The sequence below is a fragment of the Lepus europaeus genome, chromosome 2 (assembly GCF_033115175.1).
Source record: "Lepus europaeus isolate LE1 chromosome 2, mLepTim1.pri, whole genome shotgun sequence".
In the NCBI taxonomy this organism is placed as follows: Eukaryota; Metazoa; Chordata; class Mammalia; order Lagomorpha; family Leporidae; genus Lepus; species Lepus europaeus.
Genome location: NC_084828.1, coordinates 64,251,973 through 64,270,591, shown reverse-complemented (window position 1 = coordinate 64,270,591; position 18,619 = coordinate 64,251,973). Strand labels below are relative to the sequence as shown.

The window sequence follows — 18,619 nt, the reverse complement described above, 5'->3', positions numbered from 1 at the left end:
ACATAGTTTTGTTTGTCTTGTGTGGTATGTTGAATGTGTCATCAAGTTCATGAAGGAAAATTAGTGGAATTAAAATCATTTTTTCTTGTCTTTTCTCATAGCATAGTCTTATATTATATCTATTGCTCATTTCTCCCTTTTGTTAGAGAATTTAACATTATTTGTATGTTACTGGAAAATTTTCTCATAAAAGTAACACTGAATAATTGAGTATTACTTCTTTATGATCTATGTCATAAAAATAGAGAAGGGCTTAGGTTATCATCTGGCATTTTAAAATAAGTAGTATTTTTAAGACTAAAGGAATGGAAAGAGTCCACTTCTCAGATCTGGAAAAAATGATGCTGAAATTCATATGGAGACACAGAAGACCTCGAATAGCCAAAGCAATCTTGTACAACAAAAACAAAGCCAGAGGCATCACAATACCAGATTTCAGGACATACTACAGGGCAGTTGTTATCAAAACAGTATGGTACTGGTACAGAAACAGATGGATAGACCAATGGAACAGAATAGAAACACCAGAAATCAATCCAAACATCTACAGCCAACTTATATTTGACCAAAGATCCAAATCTAATCCCTGGAATAAGGACAGTCTATTCAATAAATGGTGCTGGGAAAATTGGATTTCCACGTGCAGAAGCTTGAAGCAAGACCCATACCTATCACCTTACACAAAAATTCACTCAACATGGATTAAAGACTTAAATCTACGACCTGAAACCATCAAATTATTAGAGAGCATTGGAGAAACCCTGCAAGATATAGGTACAGGCAAAGACTTCTTGGAAAAGACCCCAGGAGCACAGGCAGTCAAAACCAAAATTAACATTTGGGATTGCATCAAATTGAGAAGTTTCTGTACTTCAAAAGAAACAGGAAAGTGAAGAGGCAACCAACAGAATGGGAAAAAATATTTGCAAACTATACTACAGATAAAGGGTTGATAACCAGAATCTACAAAGAAATCAAGAAAATCCACAACAACAAAACAAACAACCCACTTAAGAGATGGGCCAAGGACCTCAATAGACATTTTTTGAAAGAGGAAATCCAAATGGCCAACAGACACATGAAAAAATGTTCAAGATCACTAGCAATCAGAGAAATGCAGATCAAAACCACAATGAGGTTCCATCTCACCCCAGTGAGAATGGATCACATTCAGAAATCTACCAACAGCAGATGCTGGAGAGGATGTGGGGAAAAAGGGTCATTTCAGTTACTTTTCTGTTCCTTTAATTTTTCAAATCACTTGTTAAATATAGGTTTTGTTCCCTGATTGTATTAAATGTTTGAATAAGCATCTGTATTTTAGAACTATAACAGGTTAATTATTCATAATTGGAAAATAAAATACTCCAAATTAGCACCAACACGATGTCTCAAGTAAAAAAATTACACATGAAACTTTCATACACAAAATTGATAATATATTAAATAATCTTCAGGTTCTGTGTATATAGAATATGAAAACATAAATAAATTTCATGTTTTGAGTCATATCTCCAAGATATCTCATCTATATGCAGATATTCCAAAAATCAAAAATACTTCTGGTCTCATGTATTTGGATAAAGAATATTCAAACTATATTAAATTATTAGAAGTGGTTACGTAATAAGTGCATATATGTCATATATACTTATTATGGCTAATATAATTTTACATAATCCAGTGAATACTGTCTATTAGATTTTTGGTGAATTTTTTAAGTTGTAGAAACTTGAATATACTATGTAAATAATGTTAGAAAATCTCATGTTGTGTTTCCTCTTAAGGCACGTACACTGGCTGGTATGTTGAGAGAAGTTGAGAAGAAAAATGAAGAGCTTAATGTGTTGCTGAAATCTCAGCAGGTTGAATCAGAGAGAGCCCAGAGTGATATTGAGCATCTCTTTCAACACAACAGGAAGCTAGAATCTGTGGCTGAAGAACACGAAATATTGACAAAATCCTACATGGAATTGCTTCAGAGGTAAACTGTAAGCTTAAAACCTAGAATGAACACACAGCGTTTCTTCTCCCTGACCCTGGAATGCTTTTGTAAGCATTTGATGTATTCTGATAATAGTATAAGGTAATGGTAAGTAATTAGTGAGAGACTTAAGTCATAGTGAAATGAAGTATTGCTTACCCAAACTCATTACCAAAATTTGTGACAGAATGCAGAGCTCTCTTTCCATTTGGCTTTACTTCTTTATTTTATCGTAGTCAACAGTCATGTAAGATACAGCCTTTATCAAGGACAAGTTTCTTTGATTTGGTTGTGTCTAAGAGTTGACTTATTTATTTGAAAGGCAGACTTCATATAGGGAGAAACAAAGAGAAAGAGATGTTTCATCCAGTGGTTCACTCCCCAAATGGCCACAACGGCCAGGGTTTGTGCCAGGCCAAAGCCAGAAGCCAGGAACTTCTAGATCTTCCTTGTGGGTGGCAGGGACCCAAGCTTTTGGGCCATCTTATGCTGTTTTTCCAGGCACATTAGCAAAGAGGTGGATCAGAAGTGCTTCATCCAGTACACGAACTGGCACTTGTATGGGATGCTCATGCCACAGGAGGTGGCTTAACCCACTACACTACAACACTGGCTCCAAATTTTTCTGATTTGATCACTGAAAATTGCTATGTTCCAGAACACTGGTTGGTGTACATAGTTTGGTACACCATAAGTAGTTTTGTTAAATGAACTTAGTGTCACAATTAGTGTTGCCTTGAACCATCTGAAATAGTCATTCCTACAGATCAAAAGTAGTTGATTGTTAGCAATTTTATATCATTCGGCCTAATAGCACAAAAATTCATGTATGTGGTTTAACTCATCTCTTAATTTCATTGAATATAGCTCTTATATATGTGACTATGTGTAGAATATGTTATTTTAAGTGAGTTATGTTAAAGAGTATGTGCATTTAAAATTTTGATAGATATTTCCATCGAAAAAGTTTATACCAGTTTATATACCTACTAACAAAGTTTGATTTTTTCCCCCTTTTATTAAACTCTTTATCTTTGATGCCAGTTTTAAAAACCTCTGAATTATAAGGAATACTGGGAATACTTATACATTACCTTTTTTTTTTTTTTTTAAGATGTTATTTATTTCTTTGAGAGGTGGCGTTAACAGAGAGGGAGAGACAGAGAGAAAGGTCTTCCATCTACTGTTTCACTCCTCAAATGGCCACAACAGCCACAGCTGGGCCCATCCAAAGCAGGGGCCAGGAGCTTCTTCTGGGTCTCCCACTCCCATGTGCGTAGCAGGGATCCAAGCACTTAAACCATCTTCTGCTTTCTCAGGCCATAACAGAGAGCTGGATTGGAAGAGGAGCATCTGGGACACCATCCAGCATCCATATGGGATGCTGGCGCCACAGGTGGAGGCTTAACCCACTGCGCCACGACACTGACCCATAATTATACATTTTTACATAGTCAAGCTAAAAATAAAACAAAAACACTCTGGAGACCTTATGATTATTTTAATTTATATTTTAAGGTTATTCCTTGCTTTTTTTTTTTTTTTTTTTTTGACAGGTAGAGTTATAGACAGTGAGAGAGAGAGAGACAGAGAAAGGTCTTCCTTCTGTTGGTTCACTCCCCAAATGGCCGCCACAGCCGGCGCTGGGCCAATCCGAAGCCAGGAGCCAGGTACTTCTTCCTGGTCTCCCATGCTGGTGCAGGGGCCCAAGCACTTGGGCCATCCTCCACTGCCTTCCCGGGCCACAGCAGAGAGCTGGACTGGAAGAGGAGCAACTGGGACTAGAACCCGGCGCCCATATGGGATGCCGGCACCACAGGCGGAGGATTAGCCAAGTGAGCCACGCCACCAGCCCCAATTCCTTGCTATTAATATACAGTACAGAAATTTTTAACTTTGTCAATTCTAATAGGAAATTAGTAGCATTTTGAAAATTTGTGATAAGTTGCTTTCTAAACAGGGCATTTTTCCCTAACAACTACTTTTTCAAAATCCAAATCTGGTATTGATAATAGGCACCATTAGTGTTGGGTTAAGAACTTAGGTGGTGAAGAGAGGACTTAAGAAAATATAGGCAGTAGGCCAAGAGAAACATGGTTTCTAGGAATTACTTGTGTTCTAGTTAGTGATTTAGAGACCAACAGGTAGAACTCCTTGAATTTCCAGGTGGGTAACAATAAATTAGCCACCCGGGGAGAGGTCTGAACTATCTAAAGGTGTTCAAACTCAGATTTGTAGAAACTCTTTGTGGATAAATAAAAAACTTTTGCTGGTCGGACATGGCCAATGCCTTTTTCATATTATTGTACCTACTGAAGTAAAAATGACATTTTATCATTAAGATAGTTATTAAAGTATCAATTTCGAAAACTTTGCTTTCTGAGAATAGCATTGTGGCATGGTTGAGAAGCCACTGCCTGTGACTTCGGCATCCCATATGGGTACCACTTCAAGTCCCAGCTGTTCACTTCTGATCTAGCTCCCTGCTGATGCTCTTGTAAAGGCAGTGGAAGATGACCAAAGTGCTTGGGCCCCTGCACCAATATGGGAAACCTGGTTGAATCTCCTGGCTCATGGCTTCAGCCTGGCCCAGCCTAGACCATTGCGACCATTTAGAGTGCCAGTGGATGGGAGAGCGTTCTCTCTCTTTCTCTTTGTTTCCTCCCCCCTCTGTAATTCACCCTTTCAAATAAATAAAATAAATCTTTAAAAAATTCTTTCTGTATTTACAATGCAAATTAAATAAGTAGGATTATTAGATTAAGAGCTTTAAACAGGCAGAGAAGTTTAGATCCTTAAACTATGTATTTATACCAAATTGTGTAATACAGTATCCTCTATAAAATGAAGCTCCATATCCGTAAATATGAGGTTAATGTCCCACAGAATTCTATTTTATAATAATTTTAACTACCTTAGTCAGCTGAAACAACTTTATTGTCTTTTAGAGTTCACAGTTTATATCCTGCTGGTTCCTAACATTCTTCTTACATTTACATGCAGTTTTTATAGTTTGATTATAATTAATAACAAAGAAAACACTGAGTTTCTTTTCTCCTATGTTCCATCCATGAAAATGCCAACTCATCTCCTTGTCATTCCAGAAATGAAACTGTTGAGAAGAAAAATAAAGATTTACAGATCACATGTGATTCTCTGAATAAGCAAATCGATACTGTGAAAAAATTGAATGAGTCACTCAAGCAACAAAATGAAAAGTAAAATCTAGTTCTATATTCTACTTATGAGATTTTTCAAAAACATTTATTCTATTTCTATATAAAACATTGTTTTTATTGATAAAATTAATATTTTTATATAAAGTATATGTTTGTTGGACTTCAGAGGGATTTAGTGTTCTTATAACTTATCTCTCTATTTTTTGGGTGAGAATCACAAATGATATGGTTCATTGATTTTTTTTTTTTTTTTAATAACTTCAGGACTATCACCCAACTAATAGAGAAAGAAGAACAAAGAAAAGAAGTACAGAACCAGTTAGTAGACCGAGAGTATAAACTATCAAGTAAGTGGCTTCGTATGTAATATGCAAGGTCTTTTGAAAAGTTCATGGGAAATGTGTATAATGAAAAAACAAAATTTCAAAATTATTTTCCATCAAAATAAAGCTTTAATTCTGTTTTTCTGTGAACTTTTTGAAGTACCCTCATATATTGTCTATTTTTAACATACTTTATATTGGAGAAAAATCAAAGCATGAGTTGTGTATTTTTTACTTTTTAATTATTTTCTATTACTCCCATTTTTAAAAATTGAAATCACTTGCTGAAAAACTTCCCTTTATTTGATGTCACAGTTCAGAAAAGCAGTTTAGTGACCTTGTTCGAATGAAAAATGTAACACATTTTTAGAAACACAAAGGTGTATAAGAAATGATTCTCCTTTTAAAATGAAAAGCAAAATTAAGGATCAGAACAGCAGGTGGCAGTGCCAGGTAACTTTTAGTTGCTGACTTCTTAATGGAATATCTAAAATCTTCCACTGAAAGATTTTGTTCTTTTTGTTCTTACTGTAAAGTACAGTTACCTCCCTATATGATTTTTCACAGTTGTCACTCTCCCTTTTCCTTTCAGTCTTTAAGCTCTGAGGGTTCTCTTTCTTTTTAATTTATATTATATTGAGAGCAGAGGAAAGGCATAAAGATAGGGTGTTATCTGAAAGATTCTGATATAGTGGAAGAGTTGTGTGGTAATTTTTACCCAGCAAATATTATAAAGCTTTTATTTCCAACGAGAGATTCCTTATTAATTTCCCTAGCTTTCTTTTGCTGTTAAAATAGCTGTGAAGTCTTCTCAGGGTAAAGTCAGTATGAGACCTCTGAGCATACAACTGACTGTTTGGTTTGTTTTAAGATTTACATCAAAAAACAAAACTACAAGAAGAAAAGATTAAAGTCTTACAAAAGGAAAGAGAGGATAAGGAAGAAGCCATTGATATCCTTAGAAAAGAATTAAGCAGAACAGAACAAATAAGAAAAGAATTGAGCATTAAGGTAAGAATCTGTTCAGTTTTCACTTTCAGTAAAATGAGTCTTATTGTATGAAAAGAGTGCATTTGGGTAAATTAATGTTCTTTAGTAATTTTTTAGAAGATATTGTAAGTCTTTATCACAATGTGAAAACATCTGTTTCCTAAAATCGTTAAATATACTAGGTGTCAGTGTTTACTGCTTTCAAGTATGTGAAAAATATAAGAAAGATTACTCAGGTTATTTTTTTGTTTTAATGCTTTATTTCATAAAATTTGAAAGGTGGAATGACAGAGAGAGCAAGAGGCAAAGAAAGAAAGAGATCTTCCATCAGCTGGTTTACTCCCATAAGTGGCAGCAATGGCTGGAGCTGGGCCAGGCTAAAGCTAGGAGCCAGGAATTCTATCCACATCTCCCACTTGAGTGTCAGAACCCCAAGTTATTGGGCCATCTTTTAGTGCTTTTCCATTTGGGCTCCCATGGACCTGGATCAGAAGCAGAGCCGTTAGGACTTGAACCAGCACTTTGATATGGGATGTTGGCATTGTAGTCAGTGGCATTATCCTGCTGTGCCACAGTGCCAGCCCTTTAGTTTCTAGTTCTTGCTGTCAAGTGTAGGTGTTATATGTAGGAGTACAGCCTCATCTCTCTTTAGAGAATAATAGTAATAGCAATGATTCATGTTTGTTCATGGCTTTATAATTTGCCAAGGACTCTGAATCTTTTTAAATTCATCTTGCTTTAACAAATATTAATATGAGGGGTATTTGAAAATTTCATGTAAAATGTGTGTTATGAAAATGCATACTGAAAAAAATGCATGGATTTCAGATTTTCTTCACTAATATAAACATTATGTAATAAAAATAAACATTGTTTAATTCCATTTTCCTTGGGCTTTTTTTGTATTACTCTCATGTAAATGTTAACATCTTAATTTACAAATGAAGAAATAGAATCTGAGATTATTTTCTAAGGTCAGGTAGCTAATCAGGGGACCAACATTCTGAATCTAAATCCACTGTTCTCATTTGTTGTACTTGCACAGTCTGAATGATAACTATGAATGGTTTTTTCCGTACCAGTTATAATAAGGAGGATGAAGGCAGACGAGGATTAAAAGACTGAAGCCAGGAACTTGACACACAGTTAAGATACCACCTGGGACACCAGCATCCCCCATCAAAGTGTCTGGGTTTTCCAACTCCACTCGCAGTTCTAGCTTCCTCCTAATTTGTACCCTAAGAGACAGCAGGTTATGGCTCAACTGCTTTCACCCCACCTGTATGGGCATTTATGGAATGAACCAGCCAATGGAAGATCTCTGTCTCTCTGTTTTCCTTGCTGTCTCTCTGCCTTTCAATTCAAATGAAAGTAAGGTGACAAAATATTTTTTTCTGAAAAGACTGATTTACTTTAGAGTATGAATAACAGAAGAAGAGACATGAAATGTAATGCCATGCTATGTTTGCAACTTTTTAAATTCTGCTTTAATATAGTTATCTTATTAACTCTGTGTAGTTGTATGTGGTTTCTGCTAAATTTTAGTTGCTAGCCAAACCCAAACACAAGTTGAAAGTGTCTGACCAATTTACATTAATCTGTTTAATTGTCTGATACTTACCATTTTATTTAATTAACTGAATATACATGTGTGGTGGCTTGAAATGATTCTTACAGATAAAAAGCTAAAAGCACCTTAAAAATGTCTTTGACAAGAAAACATGCGGAGTTATTTTTCCTCTCAATTTTTCTTTCTACTCTCTCCCCAATTCCTCAGGCATCATCCCTAGAGGTTCAGAAGGCCCAATTAGAAGGTCGCTTAGAAGAGAAAGAATCTTTGGTGAAACTTCAGCAAGAGGAGTTGAACAAACACTCCCACATGATAGCAATGATCCACAGTTTAAGTGGTGGAAAAATAAGTCCAGAAACTGTGAATCTTAGTATATAGAAATTACTGCATTTTGGAATGTGTAATCCCTTGAATTTTTGTTGTATTTATCTGTTGGAGAGGGGTGGGTAAGGAAGATAATTTGTGACTCCAAAGCAATAGGATATGATTATCTAATTATTAATTTAGTAAAAAATTGATGTGATGCATGTTTTTATTTGGTCTTTTGAATAGAGATTTTCTTTTTGAAAGGTTTATTTTGTGTTTCTGGCTTTTATTGCTTAACACTTTGTTTCTTATGTTAGAATATCCTTAACCTCAATTATTATTTTTCTAGAACTCTTTCCTTAGTTTCTATTTTTCTTTTGCTTGTGGATTTATTCTCATTTGTATAGCTGTCGTGGGTGGCTTAACAACAGGGGAAGTATATCTGAGAAATGTGTCACTAAACAATATCATCAAAATGAACAAACAAAAATATGTTGTAGCATAGTGAATTAAGCTGCTGCCTGTGAAGGCAGCATCCCATTTGCGCGTGCCATTTGAGTCCTGCCTGCTCTACTTCTGATCCAGCTCCTGCTAATGGCCTGGGAAGGTTAGCTGAAGATGGCTCAAGTGTTTGGGCCCCTGCCATCCAAGTTGGAAACATGGAGGAAACTCCTGGCTCCTGGCTTTAGCCTGGCCCAGCCCTGGCTGTTGTTGGTGGCCATCAGGGGAGTGAACCAATGGATGAAAGATTGTGTGTGTGTCTCCCTCTCTGTAAAAAAAAAAAAAAAAAAAAAAAAAAAGAATTGTTCAAACATCATAGCGATACTAACATAAGCTAAGGTGGCCACAACTTTCTAGGTGACCAGAGGACTATGGTGTCACTATCACGTATGCAGTCTGTTTTTAACTGAAATGTCATTTTGTGACACATAACTATTTATATTTTAAAACAAACTTTTTTAGTTTAACAGTCTGAAATAATAAGTTGAAAATGCAATTAGTAGTAGCAAAAAGTATGATACTACTAGAGAAGTTTTTCTCTAAAGTAGCATGAAATGAGGCATCAGTTTAAAATTATTTTTATTGTTCCATTTAAAATGAAGTAAAATATATATGGTAAATGTTCTTCATTTAAAAGGGTGCAATAATTAGTAATCAGAAATAATATCCAAAACTGGAAGCTAGATATTGTGTTAATTGATTATATTATTTTCTCAAGTAACCAGTAGTTTGTAGAATATTTATATCTTTAGTTTTTGTGATGATGACTGAGTTCTGTATCTATACTGGTAATACCATAGCCATGAGATGATCTGTCCTAGCCTGACCTTGTAGAGTAAAGGCAAAAAAAATTGATTTAATGAGAAAAAAAATACCCTTGCCATTAGGCACATGTGACTGTTGAGCATTTGAAATGTGAGCCATGTAACTGAAGAATTTAGTTTTACATTTTATTTAATTTACATTATAATTAATGTTCATCCTGCTGGACAATGCAGATCTAATCCATTCTTGGAAGTATGCATTTATATAACCAGCTCAATTTGCCTGTTCTTTAAGACCTATATAAATAAGTAACAATAGTTTTACTTTATCTATAGTATCACTTTTCATGGTTTCAGATACCCATTGTCAACTGCAGTCAAAGTATTTAGTGGAAAATTCCTGAAATAAGCAATTTATGAATTTTAAGTTGCACACATTTCTGAGTAGTATAATGAAGTCTCATTGTCTTGATTTATCATGTGACATGAATCACTACTTTGTCCAGCTTTTTTGTGCTGTAGATATTATCTGCCTGTTAATCACTTCGTAGTCATCTTGGTTGTTAGATTAGCTGGTGTGGTATGGCATTGCTTGTGTTCGAATATCCCTTATTATAATGACCCCAAAGCACAACTAGTGATGGTGGCAATTTGGATGTGCCAGAAAAGCTCTAAAGTGCTTCAGTATCATCTTACAGTATCACAAGAAGAATGGTGAGTGTAGTACATTAAGATTTTGAGAAATACACTACTTTTATACAACTTGTACAACAACATATTTCACAATTGTTCTTTTTCATTACTAAATATAATTAAGCTGTTACTATACCTAATTTATAAATTAAACTCTTCATGGGTATGTATAGATAGAGAAAAAATCCATAGCCATCTGTAGAATTTGGTAGTATTTTCAATTTCAGGAATGTACTGGAAGTTCTGGAGCTTCTCTCCCTGGATAAACAGGGACTATGATATCCCATATATATTTGTAGTAGCTTTTTATATAATGACCACAATTTTAACCTGTTTTTTCTCTCTCTGAAGAGAAAAACAATGCATTAGCTTTGAAAAAGAATAGTAATAATCCTTCATCACTTTTTATCCCTTGTATTACCTATCATATTGTTCCTTGTGGTTTTCTTATCTTTAGTGTGCTGGACAGTTTTTTCTTTCTGCTTTTTCATACCTTAGATTAAGAAAACTTGTGTGTGTAAATACTCTTTTCTTCTTAAAAAAAAAAAAATCATTTTGGGGCCGTTGTTGTGGTTAAAGCCATGAACTGCAGTGCCAGCATCCTATATAGACACTAATTCAAGTCTTGGCTGCACCACTTCCGCTCCAGCTCCCTGTTAATGTTCCTGGTAAGGCAGCAAAGGATGGCCCAAGTCCTTGAGCCCCTATACCCACGTGGGAGACTTGGAGGAAGCTCCTGGCTTCAGCTTTGCCCAGCCCGGTCATTGTGACCATTTTGGAAGTGAACCATCAGTAGAAGATTTCTCTCTGTGTCTCTCCTTCTGTCTCTCTGTAACTTTGCCTTTTATTAAATAATTTTTTTAAAAAATCACTTTAATCAAATTTAAGCTACCTCCATAGTCAGGGTTTTACAAGTGATCTGTATGTATATATGCCCAGTATCTAATGGACGAGGAAAAAAAAAAAAAAAACATAGAAAGTAAATCATTACATTAGGATAGCCGAAATCCTCTTAAAATTTAGCTAGGAAGAGTTTGTCCCTAAGGTATACATTAACACATTTCCTTTTTGCTGTTTAAACTAGCTATGAGCAAAGAATTCTCTTATAATTTATCTGATTGGGATTTATACTAAACTTTCTATTAATTTAACATGATTACAAAAGAAAGTACTTAATGAAACAATGCTGTGACAAAGTGAAATTTTTAGATTTTGTCCTTTTAGACCCATTTACTTTTTTTTAGATTTATTTTATTATTTGAAAGAGTTACAGAGAGAGGTAGAGAAAAAGAGAGAGGTCTTCCATCCAAAGCTAGGAGCCAGGAGCTTCTTCTAGGTCTCCCACCTGGGTGCAGGGGCCCAAGGATTTGGGCCATCTTCTACTGCTTTCCCAGGCCATAGTAGAGAGTTGGATTGGAAGAGGAGCAGCCGGGACTAGAACTGCCTCCCTATGGGATGCCGGCACTTCAGGCCAGGGCTTTAACCCACTGTGCCACATCGCTCTACCCTAGACCCATTTACTTTTATGTCATAAAGATTAGTTAGTTAATTAGGATTGTTATTTTAGGCCTTTTTTTTATAATATCTTTACAACTTTGGTGTATGCAACAATTATTTATTCAGATATCAAAGGTAGGACCCACCACAGAAGAAAATATTAGTGGACTTGTCTACATTAATATTTAAAACTTCTATTCATCAAAGTTACCATTTATTTTTTTTTCTGCTTTTAAATTTCTTTTTTTTTTAAACTTTTATTTAGTAAATATAAATTTCCAAAGTATAGTTTATTTATTACAATGGCTTTCTTCCCCCATAACTTCCCTCCCACTCGCACCCCTCCCATCTCCCGCTCCCTCTCCCATTCCATTCACATCAAGATTCATTATCAATTATCTTTATATACAGAAGATCGATTTAGTATATATTAAGTAAAGATTTCATCAGTTTGCACCCACACAGAAACACAAAGTGAAAAATACTGTTTCAGTACTAGTTATAGCATGACTTCACATTGGACAACACATTAAGGACAGATCCCACATGAGGAGTAAGTACACAGTGACTCCTGTTGTTGACTTAACAATTTGACACTCTTGTTCATGGCATCAGTAATCTCCCTAGGCTCTAGTCATGAGTTGCTGACGCTATGGAAGCCTTTAGGGTTCGCTGACTTCGATCTTATTCCGACAGGGTCATAGTCAAAGTGGAGGTTCTCTCCTCCCTTCAGAGAAAGGTACCTCCTTCTTTGATGGCCCCGTTCTTTCCACTGGGATCTCACTCGCAGAGATCTTTCATTTAGGTCTTTTTTTTTTTTTTTCCCAAGAGTGTCTTGGCTTTCCATGCCTAAAATACTCTCATGGGCTCTTCCGCCAGATCCGAATGCCTTAAGGGCTGATTCTGAGGCCAGAGTGCTATTTAGGACATCTGCCATTCTATGAGTCTGCTGTGTATCCCGCTTCCCATGTTGGATCGTTCTCTCCCTTTTTGATTCTGTCAGTTAGTATTAGCAGACACTAGTCTTGTTTGTGTGATCCCTTTGACTCTTAAACCTATTAGTGTGATCAATTGTGAACAGAAATTGATCACTTGGACTAGTGAGATGGCATTGGTACATGCCACCTTGATGGGATTGTATTGGAATCCCCTGGCACATTTCTAACTCCACCATTTGGGGCAAGTCTGATTGAGTATGTCCAAATTGTACATCTCCTCCCTCTCTTATTCCCACTCTTATATTTAACAGGGGTCACTTTTCAGTTAGGCTTTGTGAGTCATACAGTCTCTGTTGCAATTACTCAGCCTTGCAACTATAGCATAAAAGCAGCTATAGATAATTCATAAATATTTATGAGTTTGAATAAAACTTTATTAACCAACCATTGAAAGCTTCATGGTCAAATGTTCTCTTTACGTTTGATCATTTTTGTCTGAAGATTCTATTTGATGGTATTATAGCCACTTCATTCTTTTTATATTTTTTATTAGCCTAGTATATCTTTTTCTGTCAATTTACTTTTAACCTGTGTGGCTATATATAAAATGCATGACTTTTTATTACATATAGTTAGGTCTTTTTTTTAAATCTCATTTTACAACTTAAATACTTTTACAAGCTTCTTAGAGTTATTACTGTACAACTTAACATAAAATGCAGAAACCTTAAAAATGTAGAAACTTGGGCCCGGCGCTGTGGTACAGTGGATTAACACCATGGCCTAAAGCGCCAGCATCCCATATGGGCACTGGTTCAAGACCCGGCTGCTCCACTTCCAACCCAGTTCTCTGCTAAGGCCTGGGAAAGCAGTAGAAGATGGCCCAAGTCCTTGGGCACCTGCACCCACGTGGGAGACCTAGAGGAACTGCTCCTGGCTCCTGGCTCCTGGCTCCGGATCAGTGCAGCTCTGGCCCTTGTGACCAAATGGGGAGTGAACCAGCGGATGAAAGACCTCTCTCTCTCTCTCTCTCTCTCTCTCTCTCTCTTTTCTCTCTCTGTGTAACTCTGACTTTCAAATAAATAAATAAATCTTTAAAAAAGAAAAGTAGAAACCTTGCAACAATATAGATCCATTTATCCCTTTATCTTTCTAATTCATATGTATGTTGCATCTGTATGGATAACTAATCCCTGAAATAATATTACAAGTTTTGCTTTAAATAATTATGTGGAAAAACTCTGGCTCTCAACACATCAATGTATTTAACTATTTGCATGCAGTAATACAAAATAAATTCTTCAGTGTGACATTATTCTTCTCTTTGGAAATAGTAAAAACTTTTAGGCAGGTGCCGGAAATATGCTATTTGTCTTCCACCTTTTATACACTATTTTTTGCATACATTGGTGATTCTTGCCTGAATCAGCTATTACTGTGATTGTCAGTTGTTTACTTTCTGTTCCTTTTTAATGATAGAAAATTGGACATTTTGTTAATGATATGATGTACTGAGAATAACATTATAAATTGCTGAATCATTTAATTACTTCTTTGATAAAATTATAATATTCATATTTGTGAATTAGCATGTATGCAGTTTCTTTGTATGTGCTCTTATAAGCCAAAAATTTGAGTATTGCTTTTTGTATTTTAAGAAAATAAATAAGCATTTTGAACATATTTTTATTAAGCCATAGGACACTTTGGATATTGCTTTTCTACCTAAAAACCACAAGTAGAAAAATGTTTATTGAAATCCTAAGATTCCATTGGTTTGGAATCTTGGCTTGGCTCTCTCAGTGATGACCAAAAAATATTGTGTGTTGCCCATAATAATTAATAAATCTTTTGAGATAAGACATTAATTATAGGGCCAATGCTGGGGTGTAGTGGTAAAGCGGCCTCCTGCAGTACTGGCATCCCATATGGGTACCAGTTCGAGTCTTGGCTGCTCCACTTCTGATCCAACTCTCTGCTGTGGCCTGGAAAAGCAGTAGAAGATAGCCCAAACCCTTGGGCCTCTGCACCCATATGAAAGACCCAGAAGAATCTCCTGGTTTCAGATCAGCACAGCTGCAGCAGCTTGCAGCCATTTGGGGAGTGAACTAGTGGATGGAAGACCTCTATCTCTCTGCCTCTGCCTCTCTAACTCTGTTTCAAATAAATAAATAAATCTTTAAAAAAAAATTATACAATCCAGCCTGCACTGAGTTTATATTCAGGATTAGATAATGCAAAAAAAAAAAAAATTAAGATCTAGTCTATGCATTATTTAAATAGGAAGATATTTTGATGTATTTTTTGTTACGTGGTAATGAGGCTGTACTTGAAAGTATATGTCTATTCCATACACTGAGAAAACATTGTGAAGTTTTAAAAAGGGGCTCTTTTTGAATTTACAAATCACTTTGAAATCTTAAATAATCTTACTTGGTTCTGTAGCTAATTCTCTCTAACTCACTTTTTCCTGTCATTCAAAGATTGTGAGGCCTGGTTTGTTTATGTTTGTTTTCTTCTAAATATAGAAATACCCTAGAGGAAACTTAATCGAATCAGCATAAATGAATGCCATCAAAACTCAACTGTTTTGCACTATTGAGGTACAAATATGTCTTCATAAAGGTTCTTACATACAAGGAAGATGAAGTAAGCATACTGCTTCCTAACTTCAATTCATTTTTTTAGTTATCTCATTCCCTAGGGGGACCCAATGATGTATGCTCTTGGTTTCTCAAGATGGATAATCCAAGGATACATAGCAAAGGGCTTTTTAATATGAATCCACTGATGTATTAAAGTTACATTTTCAAAGTCAATAAAGTGGATTACATTTCAGTTTCATTACGTTATTAAAAACTAATTTTCCAGTAAGTAGCTGAGCATTTGTCAGGGATTTAGTAGTGAGCAGGATTCTGCCTCTCCATTACACTGTCTGTAGTTTTATTCTTGTAGATACATTTCATCTCACTTATCTGAGAAAGCCAAAAGATACAGTGTATTATCCTTGTCTCAAACTTCAAACAAAAGGATTATGATCAGTCCTAGGAAAAGACAACACTGTTCATGTTCAATTAGGCAGGATTTCCATTTGTACACAAATAAAGGCTAGTAACAACTGCTATGACCTGGGAAAGCAGTGGAAGATGAAGATGGCCAAAGTCCTTGGGCCCCTGCACCTGCATGGGAGACTTAGGGGAGGCTCCTGGCTCATGGTTTTGGATCGGCGTAGCTCCGCATTGCAAGCATTTGGGAAGTGAACCAACGGATGGAGGACCTCTCCCTCTCCCTCTCTCCCTCTCTCCCCCTCTCTCTCCCTCTCTCCCTGCCCCCCCCCCATAACTCTGTTTTTCAAATATTTTATAAAAAAGCAAAAAACTATGTACTAATCTGTGTAGTTCTCACAGTTAATCATTGTTAAAAATGGGAGGATTCTGAGCGATGAGTCTAGGCCACTTGAGTTATAAAAAGGTACTGAAACTCTAAATTTCATTCTCCAGAAAGATATTCCATGCTTCTGTATTTATTTATTAATTTCGGTTTATCTATTTGAAGGCAGAGTTACAGAGAGGGAGAGAGAGAGAGAGAGACAGAGGTCCTTTGCTGATTCACTCCCCACCTTAATGGAGATGCACCAATCCGAAACTAGGAGCCAGGAGTTTTTTTTCTGCTTTCCCAGGCTATAGCAGAGAGCTGGATCAGAAGTGGGACAACTGAGGCTCGAACCCATGCCCATATGGGATGCCAGCACTGCAGGTGGCAGCTTTACCTGCTATGCCACAGTGCTGACCTCAATACTATTTTTCAAAAGACTTGGAAGAACTCTCATAAATTTTGTAAACGGGACAATTGTGACTTCATAGAAGTAAAGTTAGAAGTGAACTTTTATTTGTATTCTAAAATTTTGAAAAATGTTACTTTAACTTTCTGAAATCATGTTTTAAAATATGGGTTTTGTAACCACATCCAGATTTGACTTCTAGTTCTACCTAAGGAAAGTGTTTACCTAACTTTAGTTTTGTTCCTCTGTAAATTAGGGTTAATTCTTACCTGTTAGAAAAAACATATTAGAAAAAATACAAGAAACGTCAGCTTTTAGTAGGATTTCATTAAGTGTTTTATTGTCCTTTTGAAGGGGAGATGAGATAGAAAGCTTTTTCTTTCTTTTGTTCATAGTTCCTTATTTCTCTTAAACCTATAGGCAGTTGTAGAAAGCAAAGTTAATAGTAAAGATTCTGTGAATTCTTAGAAGTAATAGAGAGTGGTGAGTTAGTGTTAGGAGTTAAATCTGCACATTATTCTTGTTTGTACCTAAGATACCTTTTATTGACTAAACTATACTTGTCTGATTTTCTCTCCAGTCTAATTTATTTGTATTAAGTAGCTATCTGAAGCAGTAAAGGAAACATTTTTCTGTTTGAAAGAAGCATTTTTCATACTTTAGCCTTCTCTTACATGTCTTTTCCAATTAATAACTGTGCCTGCATTGTTTATTGTGCAGTCATACGTTGTTATTTCTTCAGTTTCTTAGGAGAAATTACACAGAGGGTTGCTTGAGAAAAGCTTGCCAAATACAGTAACAAAACTCTATCTAAGACTTGAATCCCATTATATTTCTAGCTGTTTTGACAGACTAGGCAACACAGAGAGCAAACAAGTTTTAAACATACTTGACCTCTTAAGCCTCATTGACTTTCAAGTTAATTAGGATTTTCCTATTCTGTGTTAATATTTCTATTGAGAAATGTCTGGTTTGGACTAACTTTTTTTTTAAAGTTCAAAAGTGTTTAGTGCTGTGTATCCCAAATAAAGATTTTTTCCTGTGTTTATAAAAATATACAGGTTATTAGAATATTAGAAATTTGTATAGGATCAGAAGGAGAGGTAGCTTAGTTGAAGCTGACCTTGTGTAAACAATTTTAGAAAACACCTTGAGTTGTTTTTTCCAGTTGCTGTTTCATGCAGATACTCTTTATAAATTAGACTAATTGAAACTGTGATTTGAGTTACTGCTTTCCTTTAGCTACTGAATAAAATGCAGATTATTGATATTGAAGGTTGATCAAACTAGTATAATGTCTCATTTGCTGAACAGCTTGGGTGAATATTTAACTTGTGATCATTCTGCTAATATTTCCAGAAACTTTGTTTTTCTTTTATAAGGTTAGTTAAGTGAGCATTACATATTAATCAACTTTATTTCTTTGTGTTCCATGTAGATCTTACCCATTTTATGATTAATACTGTCACCTTTATTTTCTAACTGTAAGTGAAATTAAAAATGTATTCAGGGAATTGGAGGGAGTAGAATATAAGCATGTGGTGTAAAATTCAGAAATTAAGAAAAGATATATGGGCTTCTGATTTCTGCCCTGAAATGTAAAGAGCTTGCTTTCCACTCTCACAAGAAGAAAGCTGGACAAACCAAAAAAATCAATGTTTTTTCTTAGATCCATCAGAGAAATGTGGGCACAGGACAAGCCACCACAATAAGAACTGTAGAGATACATGAATGCAGAGCATATACCTTAGCTTACCTGAAGCACTTTAACAGTAAATGTGATAAATTGCTGGAGACTGTGAACTAATGTGAAAGTTGAAGGACCCTTTCCCATTCATTTATTCTGGTTTGGAGTACCATAGGCAGCCATGATGCATCCTGTAATATGTCCCACTGAGGTTTCACCAAAGTACAAAGTAGCAGAGGCATCCAGTGGGCAGAATTAACGTGACAAGCATCCATAAGGAAGTGGCTCCACCATTGGTACCTGGGGATCCACTGGTGTGGAACTAGTGTGTTGGGCCTCTGCCGTCCAGTGCAGTGGTTGAAACAGTAACTGTCCAAACTCATCTTCCCCAGGAACCTTAGCACCT

At 35.8% G+C, this 18,619-nt stretch overlaps 1 protein-coding gene and 1 non-coding gene across 3 annotated transcripts in view; both read left to right on the top strand.

Moving 5' to 3' along the window:
• CIP2A (cellular inhibitor of PP2A) overlaps positions 1–12,664 on the top strand; it is a 49,690-nt gene extending 37,026 nt beyond the window's left edge. For both annotated transcript variants that reach the window (XM_062207838.1, XM_062207845.1), the window contains 5 exons: positions 1,788–1,984; positions 5,089–5,202; positions 5,428–5,510; positions 6,358–6,497; positions 8,254–12,664. In XM_062207838.1, the coding sequence (XP_062063822.1) occupies positions 1,788–1,984; positions 5,089–5,202; positions 5,428–5,510; positions 6,358–6,497; positions 8,254–8,424 (705 nt within the window). In that variant the 3' untranslated portion in view covers positions 8,425–12,664. The remainder of the gene's footprint in view (positions 1–1,787; positions 1,985–5,088; positions 5,203–5,427; positions 5,511–6,357; positions 6,498–8,253) is intronic.
• LOC133752907 (small nucleolar RNA SNORD57) lies at positions 9,653–9,733 on the top strand. The gene has a single exon (XR_009864990.1). It is a non-coding gene; the product is annotated as a small nucleolar RNA SNORD57 (small nucleolar RNA).
• Positions 12,665–18,619: the final 5,955 nt, after the last annotated feature.